Raw genomic sequence first — 25,262 nt, forward strand, 5'->3', positions numbered from 1 at the left:
CTTATTTGCACATCCACGGGTTACGGAGTCTAATATTCACTCTCCTTACAGCTCTGTTTTGCTCTCCACTAACTGCCGAAATGAAATGCTTCACTACAGTATGTTCACTATAGCTTAACTTTTTATGAGTGCTGTTTGGAATTTTACAACTTTTTTCTTTGCGGACTGATTCAACCTTTTCGAGGGTTTGAATTTAGGAAAGTCATGCTTTGAGTTTGCTAAGGTCAACTCCATATACTGCAAGAGTGGGTGTGCGCCTCTAACTGATGAAATCCTGGTTTGTGTTGCACTGTACCAGCGTGGTTTCCAATTTTCCAATTTGTAAAACAGAATGTGCTGACCCAAGTCCCTGGCTTATTCAGCAAGTACAGTACAACAAGTAGCTTACTGGCTGTATGGTTAACAATGGAGACTGGAAAAGATCTCTCACATGGCTCAAACCACCTGGAAATGTTACTGCATTTATTGCATATGTTGTGAAGAAGCTGAGAGATGCAGCTTAATATCAGCTTTCTCTCAGCTCCTGCCACTCTACCTGCTGCTGTTTCTCAGCTGAGACAGATTCAATATAGTTTGTGCCACCGTGGCACTTGTTTAAGCAATTTTTCCCTGCGCTTGCTGATATGTGCAGTAACCTGCAGCGTGCTGGTATATGGCCAAATAGAGTGCAGCCAACCATGACAGTGTAAAGTTGTCCCACACTAAACAGAAGCAATAAAAGAGAATCAGCAAGATGGCCTGTGCGCACCTGCAGAGGTTCTAATCAGCTAAAATAAGTGAAAACACCTGTGCATGTTTTTGTGTGAGTACCATTGGCGAGTAGGGGTGTTAATTCTAGCAATTTGATGATTAATTCACATTTAGGTGGCCAGATGCATGCAATTAACTGCAGTTAACTTGCATGGATGATAGAAAAGCAGTTTCACCTTTGTTGGCAGCATTGAGAACCATTACTGTGAATGAGAGAGGGCTGCTGCAGGATTTGGATCCGCTGGTAACAAAAATGTGGTGAGCGTTTACTGTAATATAGGTGGAATCTGTCAGTCTCTATCACCATCATCATCATGGGAAAACATTTTATGTGTAAAAATATGGTGTTATTATGATGGCATGTTATTATTGGTCTTAATTCATGTAAAATACATGGTCTCCCAGGAACTATATCTCTCTGTGTGTTGCCAGAAACCGCCGGGGAAGTCATTGTTAACTGCCTTTAGTGTTTGAGGCTCTCTGAGTTATTTTAGGCAGCCCCATTGCTCAATTAGAAAAATGTCTCTTTTTCTCGTCTTTTCTTTCCATTGTTGTTATACTGGCTGGGTGCCGAGGAGAGGAAACGAGGCTACTTTCTTCTTTTCCTCCTGTCGCTTGCGGTAAGGAATTGTGGTCTGTTTCAGTGTTTTGTTTCACCGCTGCCTTAATTGGCACTTGGGGAATAGACGGGTGTATATATTTGTCTACCTGCCATATAGAGTTCACTGAACTCACAGGAGGGGAAACTAGTTTGCTGAAATCCAACTACACTGTTAGGCTTCAGTTTGAGTGATGTCATGCCCCAGTGCTTTATATTTCCTCCTCACAGGTATACTGACTGATTAATTCTGCATCTACTGGGAGCATACTTATTATTTTCCCCTCAGCAGACCGAGTATTTTTAGTTGGGATGTGACCTTTAGAAGTCCTCCAGTATACCAGTAAGGGGTTGGTAAAGGGGAGCAGATAAACAGAGATAAATAAGCTTTCCTCCAAATGACGGTCGCTGCCATCTTGACCCACATTCTGTGTGCTGTGAAATTTGCTCTTTCCCGTCTCATAAATCACAGGGGAATAGCGAGGTGCGGTTGATGAATGGCTCCAGCCTTCTATTGTTCCTGTTCTGCTGAACTCACACACATGCATGCATGCCTGGTCACACATATGCATGCACACAAAGTGCAGATAATCTGATTATGAGATACACATGCTCATGCACTCACTCAACATGCCCCTTCAGACAACAGTCTGGGTTGCATCAAACCACTCTCGGATAATGAGAATCCCTTCTCTGTGTGAGGAGGTGTGCAACTCAAAAATCAATACAATCCTGAGGGGAAAACAGTGTGTGTGTCTTGGGCTTTATCTAGCAAGTGTAGACTAACAAACATCATTAACAGAGGCAATCACACACACACACACACAAACTGTGGTGTACTGCTGCACAGTACTGTTATGAAAAATGCCCCTGCAAATGTTCTGGTTTCTATCACTGAATTTGCAGAAAATCGTATTGCCTCTATTTATCATTTCCATTGAAGCGACTGAATGGACCGACAGACATTTATTAATGATAACTGAGTTTTGCTGAGAGAGAACTTGGCCTTTTCAGTTCCTTCACAGACATATCTCCAATTTCCAAAAGTCTGTTCACACTCTTCACAATTTCATGCTGTAACTACACCAAGAGACATTGTGTGGAATGAGCCAATCTGTCACGACAAAACAAAGACAGGAAAGTGTGACTTTTACCTCGCCTTGAAACAATCCCAGCTAAAGAGGAACTGAGTTTTAATGGTTGCCTCCTCAAACAGACAATTTCAGAGCAGCAAGTAGCAGCTGCGGAGGGAATAAAACAACAAATGGAAATTAATAATCTTGGGGTAAAACCAGTGGGCTACCTCCGGGTCTGAGAAATGGAACCAATGCGTAAGTGCCTTAAAGTTGCATTATTTTTAATAGCCAGCAGGGGGTGACTCCTCTGGTTGCAAAAAGAAGAAATGACCTTACTTCTCACTTGATTTATTACCTCTGTAAACATTAACATGAGTTTATGGTCTCAATCACTCAAGTCTTCTTCAATACAGAATTATGTCCATTTAGTAAATTATGTTTTTTCTTGTAACCAACAGCTTGTTAAAGGACATTTGACCAGTTAACAGATTTGTTAGTCTTGGATGTGCATAGTTAATGCTTTAGAGGATTGTTGTATCTGACTTGGCAACGAACACTTAAGATCTGGGCCCGAATATCGTGTTTTCTGTGAATCTGTAAACAGTCTTTATCAGTTGCCAGATGTGTGCAGTACGGGTAATTCTGCAGTGGGAGGATACAAGATAAGAGATGGGTTGTTGAGAGGAATGAAACATGGCTGCTTTGGTATTTAATCATGCTCGTAGTTAGCTACTTATCACAACCCATTAAATGTTTTCACCACTCCTGTCTGTTGGAATTGGATTCTCTTGAGACAGCGGCTCTGGGGGATTTAAGATACCACCATGCAATCAATACTTTGTACCAGAGGAGTTCTGGAGGCAATAGACAGCCATGGCAGCTATCGCAGCTCTAATAAATAGCTGGATGAAGCCCGCTGGATTGGGAGAGAGAAAATCTTCAAGGGACTCTGTTTCTCGGTAATGGGAGTTTTCATGTGACCAGTGATGAGACGGTGACTCAGCTGCATTTTCATTTGGCCTCGTTCTTTTTCAGTGATTGGAAAATATGGCAGGAACAGGCTTCTGATTTGATGTATTGCATTATTTCTATCATATCAAAATGGGACAGATTAGAACAATTTATTAGACTGGTCACAGGCCTGTGTTTTAGGATTGTTCAACAGCTTACGACCATCTGTTGTCTGGGAAATAGTTTGGTGAGTCTAAAACCTATGAAAAAACAAATGATCAACAGGCATTTCAACTCACTTTAACCACTGTATCTTCTGAGATCTACTGTTCATTGTAAAGCAAGTACATTGTTGTTTATACACAATATTTCTGCAGTTTTTATAACCTCCACTCTCGCTAGTTCCTTTTTAGTCTTGTAGAAAATCTCAATTTAAACAAATTTGGATGATGACGTTTAACAATTTATAACAGCACTAAATTTGTGAATGAATTATCTGCTTAAGTCTTACAAGTTAACCCTAGCTTGGACCAGTGTTAAAATACAATCCTGAAGTTAAGACATTTCTCATAGATGACTAGTTGTCATATCAATATGTAACCTTCCATCGTAAGCCCATTTGTACGGCGCATGTAAACATGTTCTAGTAGAAACCCAAAATACAAGTTGGCACAATAGGTCCTCTTTAAAAGTGCCAAATTGATAAGGGAAGGGGGGGAAGAAGGGTTCTTCCAACAACTGGAAAGTTCAGTCTTGCCTGAAGTAAACGGATGTTTGTGACAGATGGAGACAGGACATCTTTGTTATGTGTTTCATTGGTTAGATTACATAAAACACTTTCACAGAAACTACACTGGAACACACTGGAATGAGAAACTGAGAAAGGTCCATACTGTACATACAATACTATGAGCCTTGACACCACTACCCCTGCCTCAGTAGGCTAAATAACACATTTTATTCACATTTATGTGGGATTAATCCATCTGACAGTTTTTGGAGATCATTAGGAATCAACATGATAAAGAAAGAAAGAAAGAAAAGAAAAATATCCCGTACTTCCTCAAAGATAGGCTACTGTTTTGTAAAGTCAGATCGAGGTTACAAAACATTTGTGGATCCATCCAGGTTCACTGTCACTGTCCATCCTTAATATATTTACCAAAAGTGACTGACCATCCATTATTGTGGTTGATAAGGCTGATTTTTAAAGTAGAACATGCATGAAGAAAAGCAGTACAAGTAAAAAAAAAAAAAATTTAAAAAAAAGGAAATTTTTTTGGGGCTAAATTCTGTTAACAAACTTACCAAAAAGTTGCATATACTTATATTGAAATTTGACCTAAGTCGTACCACTGGTTAGTGAAGCCTTACAGATCATATAACAACTGAGAACAATTCAGCATCAGCTGTTCAGAGGGAGGTTTCAGTGAGAAAAGTTGTGTGGGGATGCAGCCGTACGCTGACAACGTCGGCTCACAGATAAGCACAGGAGGATCATTGAAAGCCTTTAATTAAATCCTAGAACAACCCATGAATGAGTAATAAATGGAAATAAATGCGTTCTGATAATTAATTGCCAAAGCCATCCATCTTCTGTGAGTAGGATCTTCATCTCTGTCAGTTTGTTCCTGTCTTGTAGCCGAGAGGATTTTCCAAAAAACCTGTGAAATGAGATAAAGCCTTTAACAATGCTCATGAGGGAATTGGAAAGAGACAGTATTTCATTATGCACAAGGTGCTGCAGAGGCTGGAGGTGTTTGGAGGCAGCATGTAAGCACTGATGATGAACATAATGTTGGTGTGTGTACTTCTCTCTCTCTTATCTTAATAAAGGTTCATCTTATCTTATCTTCTCTGTGAATGTGTCATCAGTATTTTTACTCTCTTGCTATATGAAAGGGGCCCAACAGTTGTCTGTCGTTGTGTCGCAACATGAGACGAGGGTTGAACTGAGAACCGTAGCATGAAGCTTGTAATGTGACACTGAGTACTGAAAGGAAAGGAGGAAGAGAGAAGGAGATGGAAATGGGTGGGGACAGCATACAGGATGGAGGCAGATGTTGTTGTTTTTTTTATGTCACAGCCTGAATTTAATTGTAATTTAGTTAATTATGAGGTGGATAGTTTTGCCAGTTTTCAGTGTAAATTTATCTGTAAAGTGATCGCAATGTCAAAATGTATTTTAAGATGGAAAAAAACAACACAAAAATCATTTTACATAATTCAATACAAGTTCAAGTTCAAAACAGTCATTTCCCAGAGTCAATACTTGGCAGAGATAGCTCTCCTCCCAGAAAGCAAATTTTTAATTTGCAGACTCAGTGGGAATAGTGCATTGGGGGATTGCACGTGTGTGAATGCATGCTTCTGTGTCTGGCTGTGGAGGCAGATTATGTTTGGTGAAATCTGCTCCAGCCTGGTTTACACCTGCAGTGGTGCTATAACACCTGTAAGTGATGGAAGGAACATACTTCACCATGTGGACCAACATTTCCACTGACAAAACAAAATCAGGGAAATTTCCTTTCCTGTCTTCAGCCTCAAAACCAAAGTATTTATCACTTGTTTTACGTCACAGTTCAGTGACTGTTGTTGTGTTAATGTGGCACATTCAGCCTGACACTTAGAGTTTTACTCTACAACCTCTCATCACAGATGGATGTTACAGCTCTTTAACTTCCCGGTTTTCCTTTTAACTTTAATGTCACAGTGTAGTAATTTTATTTTCATACATTGTGTCAGAAGATGTTAGAACTTTAAATCTGTTGACATGAAGGCAGGAAACAAATCTCTCACACGTTTGACCTCTTCCTCCCTTGTCACTATACACACACACACACACACCAATATAATCAGTGTGCCCGCAGGGCTCCTCTGAGGCCTGATTGGCAGCATAATTATCATTTCCCAACGTCACATTTGTCCTCATCCTCATGTCTGGCAACAAGGGAGGTGCTCTTTGCTCCTCTCCCTCGCTCCCTTTCATCTCCTCTGACACATTGCTCAAATGTTCTCCCCTCTCTCCCCCCCCTCTTCCTACTTTTTCCTCTGTGTTTAAAAGGTCCTGACTGATGGCTGAGGCTCTGCCATTTAAGAACTGTCTGACATTTATCCTCACTCCATGGAAAAACCGGCCATAGGAGATTCAGATGCTTTATAATAATTTTTTTCTTCATCTCTTCTTTTTCAGGGACGCTGGAAGTCTCCCCACCTACTAAAGCAGAGTTAAGATACAGTAAGTAATCCTGGTGGATGTTTTACAATGACTCTGTATGTGTTTCTACATGTATTTTACCCTTTTAGTTTATGCAGAGGAGTGGTTTAAGGAGTACATTGATTTGAAAAATGCGTATTAATCTTGTAGCACAAGCGCCTAGATTGACATCCCTCATTTAACCGTCAATCCTCCAGGAAGATTAATGAAGATCAGTCTTAATTAACGTTAATGAGCAAGTTATTATGGTTCATTGTTGGTCATTTGTTTCCATGGTCTCCCCAAAGGAAAAGAAAAACGTACTGTATATGGAGCTGGCTAATAGGCTTATAAGTGTGTCATGAACAGATATGGTATTGTGATACAAAGGAAGTTGAGAGAAGATGATGAGCTGTGAAATTCACTTTATGACACAAAGCACACAAAATTTAGCCATCACCATGTTTCCACCACAGTTAGCAAAACAAACAGATATCAAGACTAAAGCTGGAGACACATCCACCCGACACCAGAGAACTAGCGGCGACGAAGGCCGCCTGTTGCGTCACCTCATGTCGCTTTTGTTTTGGCCGACAAGTTGCACCCGAACGCATCACAAAGACTACAGCCGACGGCCAGTTAGCACTAAGTTCTGCGCCTGTGTGAGAAGAAATAACTCTCCACACCAGCAGGCGGCGGTAGTCTATTTGTCATTCAAAAAGGGAAACCTGAAGACCGAGGACTGTGTATATGCAAGCCGTTATGATACGTACATGAAACAAAGCGACGTTTGCCGACCATTTCCACGCCACTCTCACTCACCACTTAGCTTCATTCCAGATGGCCATGTCGTTACTAAAATATCCGTGTATTGGAGTGATCGGATGAGATAAAGATGAAAAATGAGAAGAGCCTTCTGTGTTTTTCCTCTTGACTTTACTCGTTGTCTTGCTTTCCTCACGTCTGTTTCTCTTCTTGTGCACTGATGCGTTTAAGCTGAACAGCCAAACCCCCCGCTCCTGTACAATAACATGCTCTGTCTGGACAGCTAATGGCCTTTTATATAATATATTTATTGATTTGCTTCCACTGATAGTATTCATACAGTCCATAAACACTCATAAATGAACATTAACTGATTTAAAAAAAAAGAAAGATAAGAAACACACAAAGAAAATCAACACAAATTAGTTGAAGACACGGCTGAACTAGCACTTAAAGCAGAGAGGAAAAAGAGACAGGCCCAAAAGAAGATAACCAACCTAGATATTTCCTTTAAATCATGTTACTGAAAGTGTATTTCACTTGGTGTTAAGATCAAATCTATAGAATATGTATTAGAGATAATTTCTCACTACAAATGGAGGTTCATACACTCACACACACGTAATCCACCTGCACACACTCAGCTAAAAGCGTATGCATACTTCACTCTGCACTGCTGAGTTACTGACATGACCTCAGATTTCTCTCGTCCTGTTGAGAGGTTGAGAAGCCTGCTGGTTAACCCATTATAGTTCACATCAACTTGTGTTTGTTAAACATAAGAAAGACAGACAAAGAGATCTTTGACTACAAGCAGAAACAGAGACATCATGTGAGGAATCTCTCCTCAGTGTTTCTCTTGTGTTGAAATGCTGTTTTTCCTGCTTTGGCTCTGCACCAAAGAGAACACGGCCAAGTGAAACTTTAAAAAGAAACATCAACTCAGCCGGCTGTCACTTGAGCAACAGCGTCGAACACGGCACTTGTGATTTTCCTCAAGACAGCGACGTCTTTGTGTTGTGTGTATTGTTGCCGTGCTTTGGGAGTTACACAAGTCGATGACTTCTATGGAAAAAGTGTCATGTCTTTTCATTACTATAAAAACAGATCCATTCAACATTTGAGTCATAACACTCAGACCTAAACATCATGAAATAAGCTTGATAGCTGATTTAAGGGAGAAATCATCTGTAAACCGTCTTCCTTTTTGCAGAGTGTGTGGATGCAATTTGGAGCTGAAGTTTGCCAAACAAATAGTCTCAAGTCTGGTCTCATTCGTTCCACCGAATCAAAAAAGGAACCCTGTATCTCCCACAAAATTACTTTCCCATACAACTAAACTGCATAACCAAAATATGTTTTGAGGGAAAAATATTTTCCTCCGGATTACGGTCACGGTTTTAAAGCATTTCAAACACACGATTAACATTGTAAATGGAAACAAAACAAAACGAAGACGCAACAAAACTACTTAGTCAGGTTCAGGCAACAAAACATCATTGTTTGGCTTAAAATTGCTTAAAAACCAAACGAAAATGCAAGAAATGACTACGTTTCACACGGGACACGAACAGCGGTCTAATGGGGGAAAGTCCGATGTTTGTTGAACCCAGCTACCTCCCCTCCTGCCCACCAGTAGTGAACTTTCTCGCTTGTTATACCTGTTTTTTCAACATATTTTCATTCACTGTTGCTCAGTATAATATGTCACCTGCTCTGTGCGTCGCTCGTTGTACTACGTCACTCACTGCGGCCGTCCGCAGAGACAAAGGTATTTGTGATTACGATAAGACAAACGTAATCCGTGATAAAAATAAATTTCCTTCCAAACATAATTGAAAACAGGGCAGGGCTGCAAAAAAGTTTGATTTTGTGCTGTTTTTAATATAAACATTTTAAGAAAACATATGTTGATATATAAAATTATACCCCTTTAAAGTTGTGAGGTTTGAGCAGTGCCTCTGAAACTGAAAGCTTTTAGACTTCACTCCCTAGAGCTCTGAATTTTTCTTTGCCATTAAATTAGATTACATACAGTAGGTTCGATGTGATCAAAATGTTAAATTAACTGGAGAGCACAGAGAGCCGACCTCTGCCACGGCTCTCTCCTCTGTACAGAATATCTACAGTTAATAACACATAAGCAAAATTTGGCCTTGTGGTGGCACTAGGGTAAAGATCATCAGTTGACTACAATCAGACATAATAAATCATAAACAGGAAAAAGAAGGCTTAATTTTCCTGCAAAACAAATAAACTAACAAAATCTGTTATATTTAGGGCTGTACTCGACCAAAGAAATTCTCAGTTGACTAACACTTACACAATTTTATCGACTAATCAATTGGTTGATTTAATCGACAGATCTGTAAAACTGAGTTTCTCCACAAAGAATCACACAAAAGCACTACTTTAAATCTTGTGTTTACCAGAGATGTGCTCATAAGTTACTTGGAAATAAATCATTCAGCATGAAAAAGGCATAAAATACGACTAATCGACCAAAGAAATCTTAGACGACTAAGACCAAAACGACCGATTAGTCGACTGAGAGGGGGAAGTCCTAGTTATAATTTCCCAAAGGTTGCCTCTTTTGATCACTATTTCCGCACTGAAAAATGTTCCCCAAAAAGCTTTACATAATTTTATTCACAAAGTACAAAAAAAGTGCAGTAACTAGAACTACTATAGCCAGAGGAATCCACTTTTAATTTCCAGCTGAGTCCGGGGGAGATAAGGGGTACTCATTGGATAATTGAAATTGTTCACTTCACTTGGTGATACCTATCTTCATGGACAGTTTGAAGTTACGTTCATAGTCAGCTAAAAAAGCTGTGCTGGATGTTTTAAACTTAGTCATGTAACCTTGTCGTCACTAAATTGCACTAGTGATGCTTTATATGAAAGGATACTAGAGAGCCAAGAGGCAAAAGGTCTAAAAGCGTCCAAACCAAACACAACTATTTGATTCTACAGGTCTCAACACCAACAGATGAAGTGCTCTTAAAGATTCAATCAAGTGTAGCGTTAAAGTAAAGTCTGTGTTTAAGATATGAAGGAGTAGGTGTTTTATGTACTCAGACAGCAAGATTGGATATTGTTCCCGTGTACTGAAGGAGAGCTTCAGCAGAAAATAAATGACTGGTACTCAGCAGCGATTATGTTTGAAGCAAACGCTTTTCTGCAGATCACAACTAGAATGAACTGCACTTGAACTTCAACTAGAACAGAAAAAACCTCCCTGAGGCGGTTGGTGACATTTAAAATTCACTTTCACGGCACCAACAGTATATTACACTGTAATATATCTCTATATCTATGCAAACGACACACACAGTCTCCTTACGCATATTGCAAAGGCACGAATACATTACTCTATGTAGACATATTTGCATTCTGATAGCCTGTTTGGTCTGGGGATGGAGCTGTTTGATATTTATGACACTATTCCCACAAAAGGTCGAGGTTGAATCTCTTTTTATTTTCAAAGATGAAGCTCATTCCAGTTTAGGAAAATACTTTATTGTTTTGCTGCTGGTCTGTTAGGTGGGCAATCTTACCAATGGCCTTGACATGTGCTACAGAAATAAGATAACTTACCCACTTTTAAATTCTTTCATGGGGTTAATAATACGTTATCTGTAGGGTGATAAAGATCCCAACACACCAAATGTGGGACAAAGAGTATCTTTGTGTGAGAGAGGGCTGAGAGATAGTCTACAATTTTGATAAAATGTCTATCTAACTTAATAATGAACATTTCTATTCTACCCCTTATCTTGTAACATCTCTATGCTCTGCCCGAATGCAACCATAGATCGGCACACACATCCCCCCTGTGTGAAATTGAAAGATAACTGGCACATTTCACACAAAACTCTGAGAATCTCCTTCCAGCGGCTTATAAATACTTACAAGTAGTTTCACAGTCTTTGTTGTAGCTGCTCTTCTTTTTCTTTGTGGTATAGTTTCCATCATATTCCTCCGAAATCTGCAAAGCTTGTGACTTTGCGGTGACTCGCAATTTTTCTCCGTTGGGCATAGTGTAGCAAAGACGGTGAAATGTTAACCTGCACTTGACCCATGTGTGCGTAGTTTGACTGCAAACAGCGCGGTGATGACAGCCTTCCCTGCTTTCTTCACAGCCTTTGGATAAAAGCCACTTTTAAAAAAGCGTCTCCTGCAGTGGTTTGACTTTTGAAAACTGGAGCCAATGAAAACGTGGGACATCGTCTCAATATGTGGGACGTGGGACAAGGGATAAAACAAATGCTGTGCGGTTCCTCGTAAAGTGGGACACCTGGTCACCCTAGTTATCTGTCACATGTTGTATTAAGAATATGGATTCAATTAAAAATCTTCCAGGTCCTTTGCGTCTGTTTTTATATTATGCTTCCACAATTCAATCTGTTACAGCAACATAATATAAACACGCAAGAATAAATGGTTATGGTCCCTCTTCAGTTTATTTCAATCACCTCCCAGCAGCAGCTTCATAGTGTTCATTTTCTTTTCAGCACAGACGTGTTTTGTGTTTAATGAAATAATGTTCTCGTGTCTCCTTTGTGTTAATTCTGTTACAGTTCTGCTCCGCAAGGCTCCATTATGTCTAATGGGTTGTTATATTTAATAATGTAGACGTTAACACAATCTGCATACATCATGTTTTGGTCTGTTGGTGATTTATTGTTCGTTTGTCTATTTCACAGTTCTGCTGCACAATGCAATCCCTTTCGTCGGATTTGGATTCCTGGACAACTGCATCATGATTGTTGCTGTAAGTCTGTCGGCGTCACGCAGCTCAGTGGGTTCAGAGATTTACTCAGTGTTAAGAGTTTGATTTCCATGGGGGGGAACCTGCGCACAAAGAATATGTTGCGTGTACTCATAATACTGTAGGAAGCTTTCTTTGGAGGGAAGCATCCAGGGATGTAGGAGAAAAGTAAATCTTTTTGATGCTGCTGTATTTATATTTCCTGCTTTCTCTCAGACGTTGTTTCTCTATCATCTCTGTTTCTCAGAGTCCTTCCTTCTCTCTTTGTCTTTTAACATCTGATACATATTTTAGTAATTTGCCTGCCACAAGCGTACCCACTCCTTATTAAGTCTTTGTAAAGTTGTTCAAATAATGAAATATAAACCAAGCGGTTTGGGAGCAGTATGCTACAGTACTGCTCTGAGAATGAAGAATAATACATTTTTTTCAACTTAATTCAAAGTGTGCTTTCACAGCAGGGTTATTTTTAACACAGAGATGATGAATTCTCATGGAGGCCTCTACAAGGTCAGGAAAGACAAATAGAGAGTGAAAAAATATAGAGGAAAAAAATACAAAAGAGAATATAATGAACATAATATGAATATATTGAACACAATGAAGTGGCATAACTTTGCCCAAAAAAGTAAAGTAAGAATATACAGATATTATACAACAATATATTTGTTTTGCTTTTTCTCTTTACAAAGCATACTCTGCAAAAGCATGAAAAATTTAAATCAATAAGTAATCACACTTTTGGTCTGGATTCAACTTGTCTGTGAAACATTTTTGCAATTAAAGAAGTGAGTGTAAAGGTCCGACTAAACTTCAGTCCAGACTGTGAGAAAAACGGATGCACCCTGCCTGAAGAGCTCAGGCTGATTTCCATATTGTATGGGATAAGAGCTCTGCACTAAAGCCAGGAAACCATGAATTGAAAGACTGAAAGCTTCTAGAAAATCTTAAAAAGCTACAAGTAGACTTTTATTGGAAGTTAGCATAGCGAGCTTGAGACCTGAAGGTCGCCGGTTCAATCCCCCGGAACGGCAGGATAAATCTGGGTGGGGAAAGCAGCTCTCCCTCATTACCACCACTGAGGTGCCCTTGAGCAAGGCACTTAACCCCAACCGCTCCAGTGGAGCTGCTCAGTGAATGTGTAACTGTCTGATTGTGATCGGGGTGTTCCTGAAAAAGAGAGCATTGCTCTCAGTGAACCTCGCCCTGAATAAATGAAGGAAAAAAAAAAAAAAATTTGACTTTTTAAAATGGCCAATGCTAGCTTCCAATAAAAGTCTACTTGAGATTTTCTAAAAGATAAAATGCTATTGAAAGCATTTTGGATAAGACCTTTAAGTTAAAAAGTAAAGACAAAGAGTATAGTAGCAAAGAGACAAAACTCCGGTGTCAGCCGCTGCCACAACTTTGGACTGAAAACGCTTATTATATTTATAATATTTTATTGTTCAACACAGGACATTTCGGTAGAATATGACAATAGAATAGAAATAATTTTGTTTTACTTTAGTACGGCACTTTTTAGGATGGACATGTTACTGGTGTCCGGTATAGTCACTTTCAGTCCAAAATGGCGGAAGCATAGCTCTACTGCAATCGACAAACAATTGACTTTCACTTCTTGGCGATAAACAGCCTTTGGTAAAGAGGAGAGAGAGACCTAAAGTCAATGTAAAGAGACATTAAACAGAGGAAGTTGTCAATATAGAGATTTAAACCATACTAGAATCACAGACTATACATTTATAGTCCAGAATTGGCCTCTTAAGACAAGTTAGCCTCAGTTAAAGAAGTCATCTCTGTATTCCTCTCTGAATATCATTAAGCAAGAACATGAACAGATACATTTCATGTCATAGCCCATACATTATTCGCACTGATGGTTTGTAAATAAATGAAAAGCTTTCTTGTCTTACAAATGAACCATAATGTGTGTGTTTTTGTGTGTGTGATTCTCTCCCAGGGCACACAGATCGAGTTATCCATCGGCGTGGTCCTCGGCATTTCAACCATGGCCGGTAAGGGAATCTCATGATCCTAATGTTACTTGATACCTAATTTGTAATATTTATGTTTTTGATACAAATTAGTAAGTTACATGCACAGACAGAGAGTCCATCAGGCTGTTAAATGCATTTATTACACGGCTGTGTTGAATACTCGATTCTGATTGGTCACTCCCGGCGTTCTGAAGTCCGTTATTTCTTTATAACAGACCGTTGCTATGTAAAGCAGACCGTTGCTATGGGCGCAGTTCTGATGTCGGACTCTGGCGGACCGTTTTTGTGTCAAAACATTGATTTCTTAAGTGAGTAGCTGTGTAATAAGCGGGATAATGTACAGCTAGCGGGTCATTGTTGTGAAAGAATCCCCTTCAGGGCGATGCTGCTCCCTGACACTTTGAAGGGGATACTTTCACAACAATGACCGGCTCGCTGTACATTATCCCCTTCATGGCAGAGATATGTTTTTTTTATTTATTTATTTTTTCTGCAACCAAATTCCTATTGGATGGTTTCTGTTCTGGTGCAGTGGCAACGAGGCAGTGTATTTTCACTATTTTGTTCTTAGCTTTTGAAAATGTCCTTGATTTTTATAGTTCTTATAGTAATGAATGGTTTTCATTATATCAATTCTGTTTTTTAAAAACATAAAAGTTTGATTGAGGATTGTTGCACAGCACTAGTTATAAGAGAAATATCCATGTTGCTTTCTGCAGAGCATTCTGTGCTCAATTCCCTCTTGAATCCTATTAATTAGTGTGTTTTGACAAATGTTTCCATGATTTCCCTGATGGCTTTTTTTTCAGTTTGACTTTCCATCTGGTTTGCATTCCAGTATATTTGCATACGTAATCATCAGCCCCATTAAATGTATATTTTATGTGCTCATGTTACAGCCAGGTTTGGGGAAAAAAAATCTTGAAGCAAATTTAAATTTGACTCAAACAAACTTGGTTTGGGTTCAGATGTACATTTCGCTGGCCCAGACCGCAACTCCCACTCCCTGTCTACTTCCTAATTAGAGTGACGGTACACCAAATCATGGTGGACTCCCAACTGTTTAAAATAAAAATAGAAGGAGGCATTTTCAATTTCAGTGTCGACAGAATACCCCATCTCATAATGAGGCTTTAATGATAAAGTCACAATTTGAACCTTGCTGTGACACTAATCCAGAAAAAGACAGTGAGATAACATTAGAGAAAGGAAAGGGGGGAGAGAGAGAGAGACACTGGCTGACCTAGATAATGATGATTTCATAAATATAATAATACTGTTCACAAGCAGATTGAATGGGCTTAATATCCGCTGAGCTCAAAGAGGCACATTTTAATGTCATCCCTCGTTCCAGTTCAGAGATTCTGAGGTTATGTCAAATTACACTGCATGTGACAGGAGCTTTGAGAAGAGGAGATGTTAGTGAAGCAGGAAGTCTGTCCCTATTTACTTATTTAATGATGGTAAAAACAACTATAAATAAATATATATAAATAATTGCTGAATATTTGTATCTTTTGTGCAAATCCTATGACCACAATCACCACCATCACCTAGCATTATTTATTCTAATACACCTAGCAAAATCTCAATTTATTTCCTGCTGTTCCACCTCGGCCACTTGACTTTGTTGTTGTTTTTTTTCTTTCTTTTCTTTTTTTTTATTCAATAACATAAATTTAAGAATGGGACAATGGCAACAATTCTGACAATGTAATCATCACATATAACATATCTAATAGAGAAATGTAACAGTAAGTAAACTATGTAATACAAAAAAATAAATAAGAAGAAAATAAAATGACTGGGGACTTTTGAAGAAGCAAACTATATACACTTTTTTATAGGATAATTTAGCACATCACATCCTGGACAATGACTTCATATATTTTATAGGAAAAGGTGATCCTCAAAGTTTTTTATTAGTTTTATGGCAAAACAATTTCAATGATTTGATAAAGTATTTTATTTCATTAATAACCACAATAGAATTAGGCTTTCTGTTTTTCCACTTACATATAAATTATTATGCTTTTAGAATTACTGTAGTTACAGAAGAAATGTCTATAAATATACTATAAAATAAGTACTTTCGTCACTTTATGATAATCACATGCAGTTTGGGGCAAGTCAAGTCAGCACACTGACACACTGACAGCTGTTGTTGCCTGTTGGGCTGCAGTTTGCCATGTTATGATTTGAGCATATTTTTTTATGCAAAATGCAGTACCTGTGAGGGTTTCTGGACAATATTTGTCATTGTTTTGTGTAATGTTAAGTGATTTCCAATAATAAATATACACACACATTTTCATATTTGCCCACACCCAGGTTGAGTATTAATTACTTGACAAATTTCCCTTTAAGATACATTTTGATCAGATAAAAATTGTGCAATTAATTCACGATAAAATATTTGAATCGATTGACAGCCCTAAAATAAACATTAGGCTAAATGTGGGAATACTAGGTATTGTAATACGCATCCATCCATCCATGTACACTTGTCTAAAATTGTTTCGAGAAAGGACAAGAAAAAAATAAGTGTTCTACTTTGTTGTTGTCGATGGGTCGATGAGTTTAAGGGCAACTGGCATTCCCACATCTTCTCTGCAAGTCTTACCTCTCCTCTGCTGTTTCTTCTGTTGCTGCTGGCGGTGATAACAGTGTGCTTCTGTGGCTCTTAGCTCAAGCTTTTAAAGCTCAAATAGTCTCAGTCAACTGATCCGTCTGAAAGACTTAAAGAAGTCAAAGCTGATGCTGTCACAGAGAGGCAGAGGCCTGAAGCGTTTTATTTTATACTTCACGGGGAACTGAAGAGATGTAGAAAACTTGACCAGTGCAGACTAAAGCAAGAAGTGCTGGATCTTTCAGGGATATACTGTAGAGAGGAGGTATTTGAATCTTCACTTGAGTTACTTATTGTATCAAACAAGCTTTTGACTTGATTCTGCTCTTGTAGATTTACAATTCAAACCAGTTTTGTTCATTTTGTTTCGGAACTTTTGCATTGAATCTAAAAGAACAATTTCAGGCCTGGTGGGATTTATACAGACAGGAGGGTTATTAGGTTCAAACTCAGACAGAAAATGTCAAATTCATTTTTCAGAGAGGCTACTAGTTTGACAGCTGGAGCCTGTTATCTCTGAGAGGCATAAAGAGATTTGACAGTGAGGTCAAGCTGCAGAAAACCCTCCCAATATAGAAGAAAAACAGGAAAAGCTTCAGACCTAGTTTCTATCACGCAGACTCCTTTTTCACAGCAGCGGTACTGTTTCTCATTCCTGCTACGTTAGGGACATACAAAGGTCTGCAAATCAAGAGGCTGCAGTTATCTAGCCCCGTCCGGAGTGATTTAGCACTAGTGTCAAGTCTGTGGTCAAGTCCACCAATCACACCTTCTATAGGAGGAAAATGTGGCTCGATGAAGATGGAGGCTGAACCTTTCGAAAATTTCCAAACATGATTAGGTAACACATCAGACTGAATAAATGCTTTCAGGTTGGTTTTCTTCACATATTTCCCTCCAATCTCTGCTTTACTGGTTTAATCTAAAGACCAATTCCCACACTCACCTGCCATACCTGAAGCATTTTTAGGGCTGTGCAATATGGAGAAAATTAAATAGCACAATATTTTTTACCAAATACCTTGATATCAATATCGGGAAGATATTGTAGGGTTGACTATTGGTGCTTTCACAAAAATATTTGCACAATGAGATTTTTGATAAATAATTATCAATACTGTGGATATAATGACCTAGTGGGTAAAGGCAAATAATAGAATAGCTAGAACAGTCTGGTATAAGTTCAGATAATTACATCACTTTACTGTAATGTGCCATTAAAACCAGGAAAAGACAACATTTATGCCATATTGCGATATCAAAAATCTAAGACGATATCTAGACTCATATCGCGGTATCGATATAATATCAATACATTGCCCAGCCCTACTTTCTACAGCTGTAACTGTAACATACAAACACACCTGTCGGCACACATACAGTAAATACACACCCACCTTTGACACTTTTATGTGAGTTAACCTATGTACAGTTATGTGTAGGTGTGTTATTGTTGCTGTAGAAAGCCTCCAGGTATAGAGAGGTGTTGCTCATATACAGTACATCTATCATCATGCTGGTAAGTGAGCCTTGCAGATAAAAGCAAGAGACAACAATAAGACATCCCCACCGTCTCCTGTTTGTTGTTTCACGGCCCATTTATCCACCAATAGACGTCGTCGATGGATAACACACATACAGACAGTAGCTTTGACTTTGCTGTAGGTCGAGAAAGGTTATCTATCATAAAGTAAGAACAGGGAAGGAAATCAGAATCTTTCCGTCTCTTTTACACTTTCTCAGCCCACACAAAACCCAGTTTACTCACCCTCGCCATTCTGACTCCCTCTCTGATTTACTCCATCGTTTGTTTATCTAATTAGTGAGAGTGATGGATGCAGTACAAGGCTTTTACTAGTCAATGGTAGTCTGTTACATGGTAGTCAACATCTTTGGAGCTGCTTCAGAGTCACTTATTTTATGTGAGTGTGTGATTGCGCCTCTCACCAACCTGTGGAGGTGGACTGGATCTAATTCAGAGCACAGTGAGGAGCAGAGAGAGCAGTGAGTTAAAGGCAGACAGCTGACCTTGGCTTGTAATTACATTTGAGTAGCTTGACCACATAATTACACCTGATGGGCTCTCCATTACATCTGCCTCCTCAGGGGCTTGTACAAGGTACGATGTATAATGACAGCACATTTATTTTATTACTACATGTTCTCTGTTTTAATAATCTTAACTCTGTAACCACCTTTCTTTTTTTTACAATCTATCACTGCCAGTAGACCCAGAACCCACAATAAAACAGCAAAGAAAAAAAAGAAAGTTCATACAATGACAATATTGCTAATTAAGTACATTTCAAGTGTGTGTGGGTCACATTGAGGTCATACAGTACCTCTTTAAAATTAGATCTCATTTCTCTGAAGTATCATCTTCCATATTTCATAGAATATAGCTTGAAGGGGAAAATACATATTTTAGTGTGTGCTGCAGCCAGACAGTTATATCGATTTATAACAACATTTGTGCACCTGATTCGACTGTTATCAGACCATTAAATAGGTTATCGGAAATATATATGTAATCGATAAATAGTTATCGGTCTTAATAAGCACCATAGATGTGGGTCATTTAGGGCCTACTATGCCTACTACATTGTAAAAGTGAAAGCAAAACTTAAAAGCAACACGTTCTAACACGTACAACCAAATTAAATGTTACGTTTTGAACACAAACAAAAAGTCCTCTTTTGGTTTAGGCCAAAAAAATACTTGGTTAAGTTTAGGGAAAAACATTGTGTTTTCGCTTAAAATAACTATGTCTCAAAAGTGAAAGTGAAACTAAACACCTTGTAAACACAATGAACTACACATTGTTGGTTTCCCACAGGAAGCAAACCCCAGCCTTCTGGGTGAAAACCCTGTCTTTTGTGTCCCATCCATCACCCCTGACCTCCACCCCATATGGAGTTTCACGCTGTCTATACTACAGCACCTGACTTTCGCTTCTGCTCCTGTCATAATTACTGTGGTCGTGTTCGTTTAGACCTTCTTTCGGTGATCTACCATGTGAATAGATGATAAAATCTAATATTGAGTGTAGTAGGCCCCTACTGACCCACATCTATGGTGCTTATACCAACCAATAACACCTATTTAATGGCCTGATAACAGTCTAATTGGATGATTTGTCAAACATGAATATAACCTCTTACATATAACATTACGTTGTAAACACAGCTTGATAAATAAAGTCTGGCACAAAAAAATATTAACTTCCTGAATTGCAGCTCAGTTAAACCAATCATCCATCAGAAGAAGTCGTCAAGATGGACATTTTACTAAGAAAGTGTCGCCCTTAAATTATATAAGTAAGGGATAATGTCGGGTCATTGTTGTGAAAGAATCCCCTTCAGGGCGATGAGAGACATGCAGCATCACCCTGTCGGGGATTCTTTCACAACAATGACCCGCTAGCTGTACATCATCCCGCTTATTACACGGCTACTTACTTAAGAAATCAATACTTTGACACAAAAACGATCCGCCAGAGTCCGACATCAGAGCTGCGCCCATAGCAACGGTCTGTTATACATAGCAACGGTCTGTTATAGAGAAATTGCAGCGATAACGCCGTGATTGACCAATCAAAATCGAGTGTTCAACGCAGCCGTGTAATAATGAGCAATAAAACATGAGATGGACTTCACAGACCATTTTTTTGCATTCTTACTCACTGCAATGGGATCCTGCCCAGTGCAAGTTATTGTTTCTGTTGAAAAATACCAGAACAATCTCCTCATTTAGCACATACCTACTGTGTGTGTTTTGGCCAAGAATTAGAAACTTGCTCACTTCCCCTCCTGCTGCCCTGCCCTCTCTCCTTCCACTCCGAAGTTGTGATAAAGTCATCCAAAGTGCTTCTCACAGAGCAACAAGCTAACAAGCTTGATTGGACCCAAATACAAACAAACCTGCAGCTGATTAACAGCTGATGCTTCGTTACAGCAGTTAGGCGAGTCCCTCTTCAACAAGGTCAGGGTTGTCGGCCTGCTGAGACACACAGTAAACAACACTTTCCTAAATCTCAGCACACGATGACTTCACTAATTACACTGTGGCTCTTTTAGAGTCTTATCTGACCTCCTCTGTGCTTATTAATGTGGCTGCAGGTCTTGTGGGTGACTTGTTCAGATGTACAAAAACAAATTGTTAATAGGAAGAGAGTCACTGCAGCCACATTATATGCTGTTCTCAACCTTGTTGCTACAGTAGCAGGAAGGCCGCTGGACTGGAAGACCTCCTGCCAGGGTTGGATGGAGATTGTGCCTCAGCAGAGATGGCACCACACTGCTGCTTTGTTTCCGCTCCCCTGAGGGCGTCCGTGTCGCTGCGGCAGCTGCAGCAATGCTCTGAACTCAGGGTCACGGACAACAGCAAGCAAAGCACAGACTTTATTCTCTCTTTTAGGAGCCACTAGTACTGTACAGTAACGTACAAGCAACATAACAAGCCAATTCGTTAACGCCACACCTCCCAACTCAGGGATTTCAACATGCCCTCATTCTCTCCTCCGTGGACACTACTGCTCCACTGCTCTGATTATTCATGAGAAGTTATTAGGCTCAACAGTAATGTGGGCTGCAGCATTGCATCTGCCTCCTTAATGAGCCCAGAATGCACTGGGGTTGTTCATCATATCCTGTGCAAAAACCAACATGGTAAAAATAAGCAGCTATAAGAAAATAATTGCTGACCCATATTTGCTCTGTGTTTTTTAATAGATATGATGAAGAGGCTTTTATGGTTAATTATGAGGCTAAATATTATTGTAGGAGGGAAGAGAGGGCGAGTGCAGTCTCCGTATTTTTTTGTCGACCTCTATTTTCTTTTGATCACTGTTGATTATCCTGATTTTGTGCACGTTATGATAAGTTGATCATGTTCATTAAATAAGATTTTGTTCAACGTGTTTTCGGATCTCAGCGACTTATTTTGGTATCGTGTCGGACGAGCAAACCCGGCCCGACCTCAGCCTCTCAACTGCTTTTAGTTTGTTTCCTGAAGTCGCTTATGATGCACATGTTTTGTACACATTCTGGGTTATTCAGTACATCTTTTTCTTGACATCATGCCTTACATATATTGATAATGAGGGGAATGAATTTAGCAGAGGACTCCAGGTGTATGCCTCTGAGTGGTAGATGGAAAAGTGTGTTATTTCTTGTGTTTCACATGATGGAAAAACTCCAGACAAACTCATTCTGTGTCTTGTGCCTTTTGGCTGCCCTCGATAAAAAACTAATTTTGTAATCATGTCTCTTCTCGCATTTTCTACAGCTGCTGCCCTTGGCAACCTGGTGTCTGATCTGGCAGGACTAGGGTAAGAATTTCACACATACACACACACACACACACACACACAGGCAGGCAGTTATTACCCTTAAAGTCTCTGCCAATCATGGCAGCTTGTAGAGGATTTAGAGGTATTACCCTCATTCACTCAAAAGATGAAATGTTAAGAAAAACTATGTTGACATCATAGTGTATATCACATCACACGCATTATTACAGCAATACAGTGCTTGTTTCCACCCAGGTATATATGAAGGTAGAGGTATACCATCCCACTCCTCTCCCTTTGGTGAAGGCTAAGTCATTAAATTGCTCCATATTAAACAGTAATTATTGGATTTCGCCCAGAGGAAGATAAGCACGAGCAGCACGGGGGAAAGAAAAATGCAGTTACCAGAGGTTTTGTGTCCCAGAGGAAAGAAGACTGCGAAGCACAAAAGGGGTTATTACTATGAATAAGAAAAGAATAATTTAAATTTATCAATGTGGTTTGATTATATCGAGACAGTCTGAACAAGGTGTGTCTAAATGAGGAGAGGAGTATGCAGTCCGACTTAACCAACCGTTTTTGAGTGAATAATGTAAAAATGAAAAAAAAACTTCCATAGACTGTTCTGTAGAACTAAATCTTGATGTTAATCTAGTTATTAACAGATGTAGAGGATATCAGACACTTACTTCAGTTTGATGCATTTAAAAAAGGGCTGTCAAAGTTAACGCGATAACACCGCATGAACGCAAATTAATTTTAACGGGACTAATTTCTTTAACACATTAAAGCATTTTGAGATTTTTAATTAACCTCTTGAAAATTCGACGAAACACCGATCTTTCAGAAGGTTGTAGTGGGCTCTGTTTTAAATGTATTTGTTGTTGCCCTTAGGGCTTGAGTTTGCCATGTTGTGATTTGAGCATATTTTTTTATGCTAAATGCAGTACCTGTGAGGGTTTCTGGACAATATTTTTCATTGTTTTGTGTTGTTAATGGATTTCCAATAGTAAATATACACATATATTTGCATAAAGCAAGCATATTTGCCCACTCCCATGTTGATAAGAGTATTAAATACTTGATAAATCTCCCTTTATGGTGCATGTTGAACAGATAAAAAATGTGCGACTAATTGCGATTAACTATGGACAGTCATGTGATTAACCGCGATTAAATATTTTAATGGATTGACAGCCCTAATTTAAAAGCTTTCATAAGAGATTGCTTAACAGAGTAATTTGAACCTTCCCAAATTAATGCATTAGTTAAAGAACATTTTATGTGCACTATGTTCCTCATTTATTTAATCATACTAAGGATTACATTGTGTTTTGTTGTACTAGGAGTTGGGAAGATTTTATGCAACATTATTTATGTATGATCCGTAAAAAGTCTGATTAGGCACATTTTTATCAGCCTGTAATATATTGACTTAAGTTCTGGGTTTGTGCAGTATAGAAGGAAAGTGCAGTGCGTAACTCTGCCCTATACATATAGTATAATTTTGGTTCTAATAACCAGTCTTATTGTCTGTTTTAACATGGATTGAATATTTCATGTAAAACATATTCAACCTCACTAAATTTGCCTCATTAATACAAATCAGGATTCAAGTGTATTGTTTTGATCTGTTTTCCTCCTTCAGCTTTCTTCATTGTTGTTTTGTTCCCACTGACAGAAACAAAATAATCTAGAGACTGTTTCATTCTCCCTTCCTCTCACATTATGCAGTAAACCTAAAACAAAACAATGACTGCCACAGTTATGTGCAGCATGTGATCAAGTTTGGTCGATAAAAGCATAATGATCCATGAGAAGTGGAAGCTGATGTTTTCTTTGGACCCTTATCTTGGATCTTTTCAAACGATTGCAGTACTGTATCAGGTTCAGTCAACTGATTCATGACTGTTATCCACCTCAGGGCCTCCTAGTGGCCACATGGACCATAACCATTTTACTAACTTGCCAATCATAACACTTACAGTAATAGAATAGACCTCCAACCAGTGATATAACAGATTATTACCCTCTCTCATTTAAATAGACATAGCCAGCACAACGGAGAAGGTATTAAATAGACAGTTGGGTAGAAAGATGACTGTACTGTTGCCTTTGCACCGTTTTAGTGTGATTGATTAGCTGAGTTGTTGTGGCTTTTGTAAACGCTCTCAGTGGACACACACACTCAGTCGTGCCTCTGTATGAGCGTCTGTGTTTGCCACTCCATCATAATGGGAAAGTAGAGCCCTTGTGGCCCGTTTGTCAAGGTGAGGCTCGGTTAGACCAGACAAGAGAGGCTTTATTTTTTTGTTTTGATGGATTTACGCAAGTGGTTGTGAAGGCTGTTTGTCTGCTAGTGAGCGTCGGTGGAGCTCCTGCAGGTGTCCTTCCTTTCACTGCAATGTTTGCATTACAGCTTATTTTCATTTCAAAGGAGGAACACAACGAACTCTGTGCTTTAGATTACTCTGGGAGTCAGGGGCACTTTAGTAGCAGTCGAGAGCTGAAGAGGAGGCGCAGTCGACTTTCTGCTGAGGTTGTTTTGTCAGAAGCTGACAGATGAGGAGACCCCAGATGCCTCTTTACTGTAAACTTGTTGCAGTATTTAGTTTGCTCAGATCCACAGGGAACCACTTGAACAGTGAATAGCTTTTTGGACTGACTTAGTCCACCAGTGAGTCAAAACAAGTATTGCATGAATGACATGTACAGTGAACTACAACTAGGGCTTCAACTAACTTTTATTGTCTGAACAACAGTCCAAAACCCAAAGATATTCAGTTTGCTACTATAATAAAATAGGAAGAGCAGAACATTTTGAATTTTTAAAAGGGGAAACCAGTTAATTGTTGACTTTAAAAAGGACCTATTGTGCTTTTATGCTCAAAGAAACTGTATCAGACAGAGGGTGAAAAGCGGTGCTGCAGCAGAGCAGGTATGAGAAAAGTAAATGCCTCCTTGGTGGTCCCACAGTGGGGAAATTTGCAGTGTACAGCAGCAAAGGGGATGGTGCAAAAAACAAAAAGCATCGGTAAAAAACAAAAAGCAAGATACAACACAGTGCAAAAAGCAAAACAAAAGTGTAACAAAATATGAACAATTTAAATAGAAGGAAAATATTAACAATACAAACAAGGGAAAACATAAAAAATATGAACAATATATACAGTATTGACTATTACCAGGCTATTAACACAATTGTACAAGTGGAAAAATTATATTGCACAGTG

At 39.0% G+C, this 25,262-nt stretch overlaps 1 protein-coding gene across 1 annotated transcript in view; it reads left to right on the forward strand.

Moving 5' to 3' along the window:
- The window catches only part of LOC141779399 (transmembrane protein 65-like), a 47,703-nt gene that overhangs the window by 10,301 nt on the left and 12,140 nt on the right, over nt 1-25,262 (forward strand). The window contains exons 2-5 of the mRNA XM_074654212.1: nt 6,569-6,613; nt 12,046-12,113; nt 14,074-14,128; nt 22,026-22,068. Coding sequence (XP_074510313.1) covers nt 6,569-6,613; nt 12,046-12,113; nt 14,074-14,128; nt 22,026-22,068 — 211 coding nt within the window. The remainder of the gene's footprint in view (nt 1-6,568; nt 6,614-12,045; nt 12,114-14,073; nt 14,129-22,025; nt 22,069-25,262) is intronic.

The sequence above is a fragment of the Sebastes fasciatus genome, chromosome 12, assembly GCF_043250625.1.
Source record: "Sebastes fasciatus isolate fSebFas1 chromosome 12, fSebFas1.pri, whole genome shotgun sequence".
Taxonomy (NCBI): Eukaryota; Metazoa; Chordata; class Actinopteri; order Perciformes; family Sebastidae; genus Sebastes; species Sebastes fasciatus.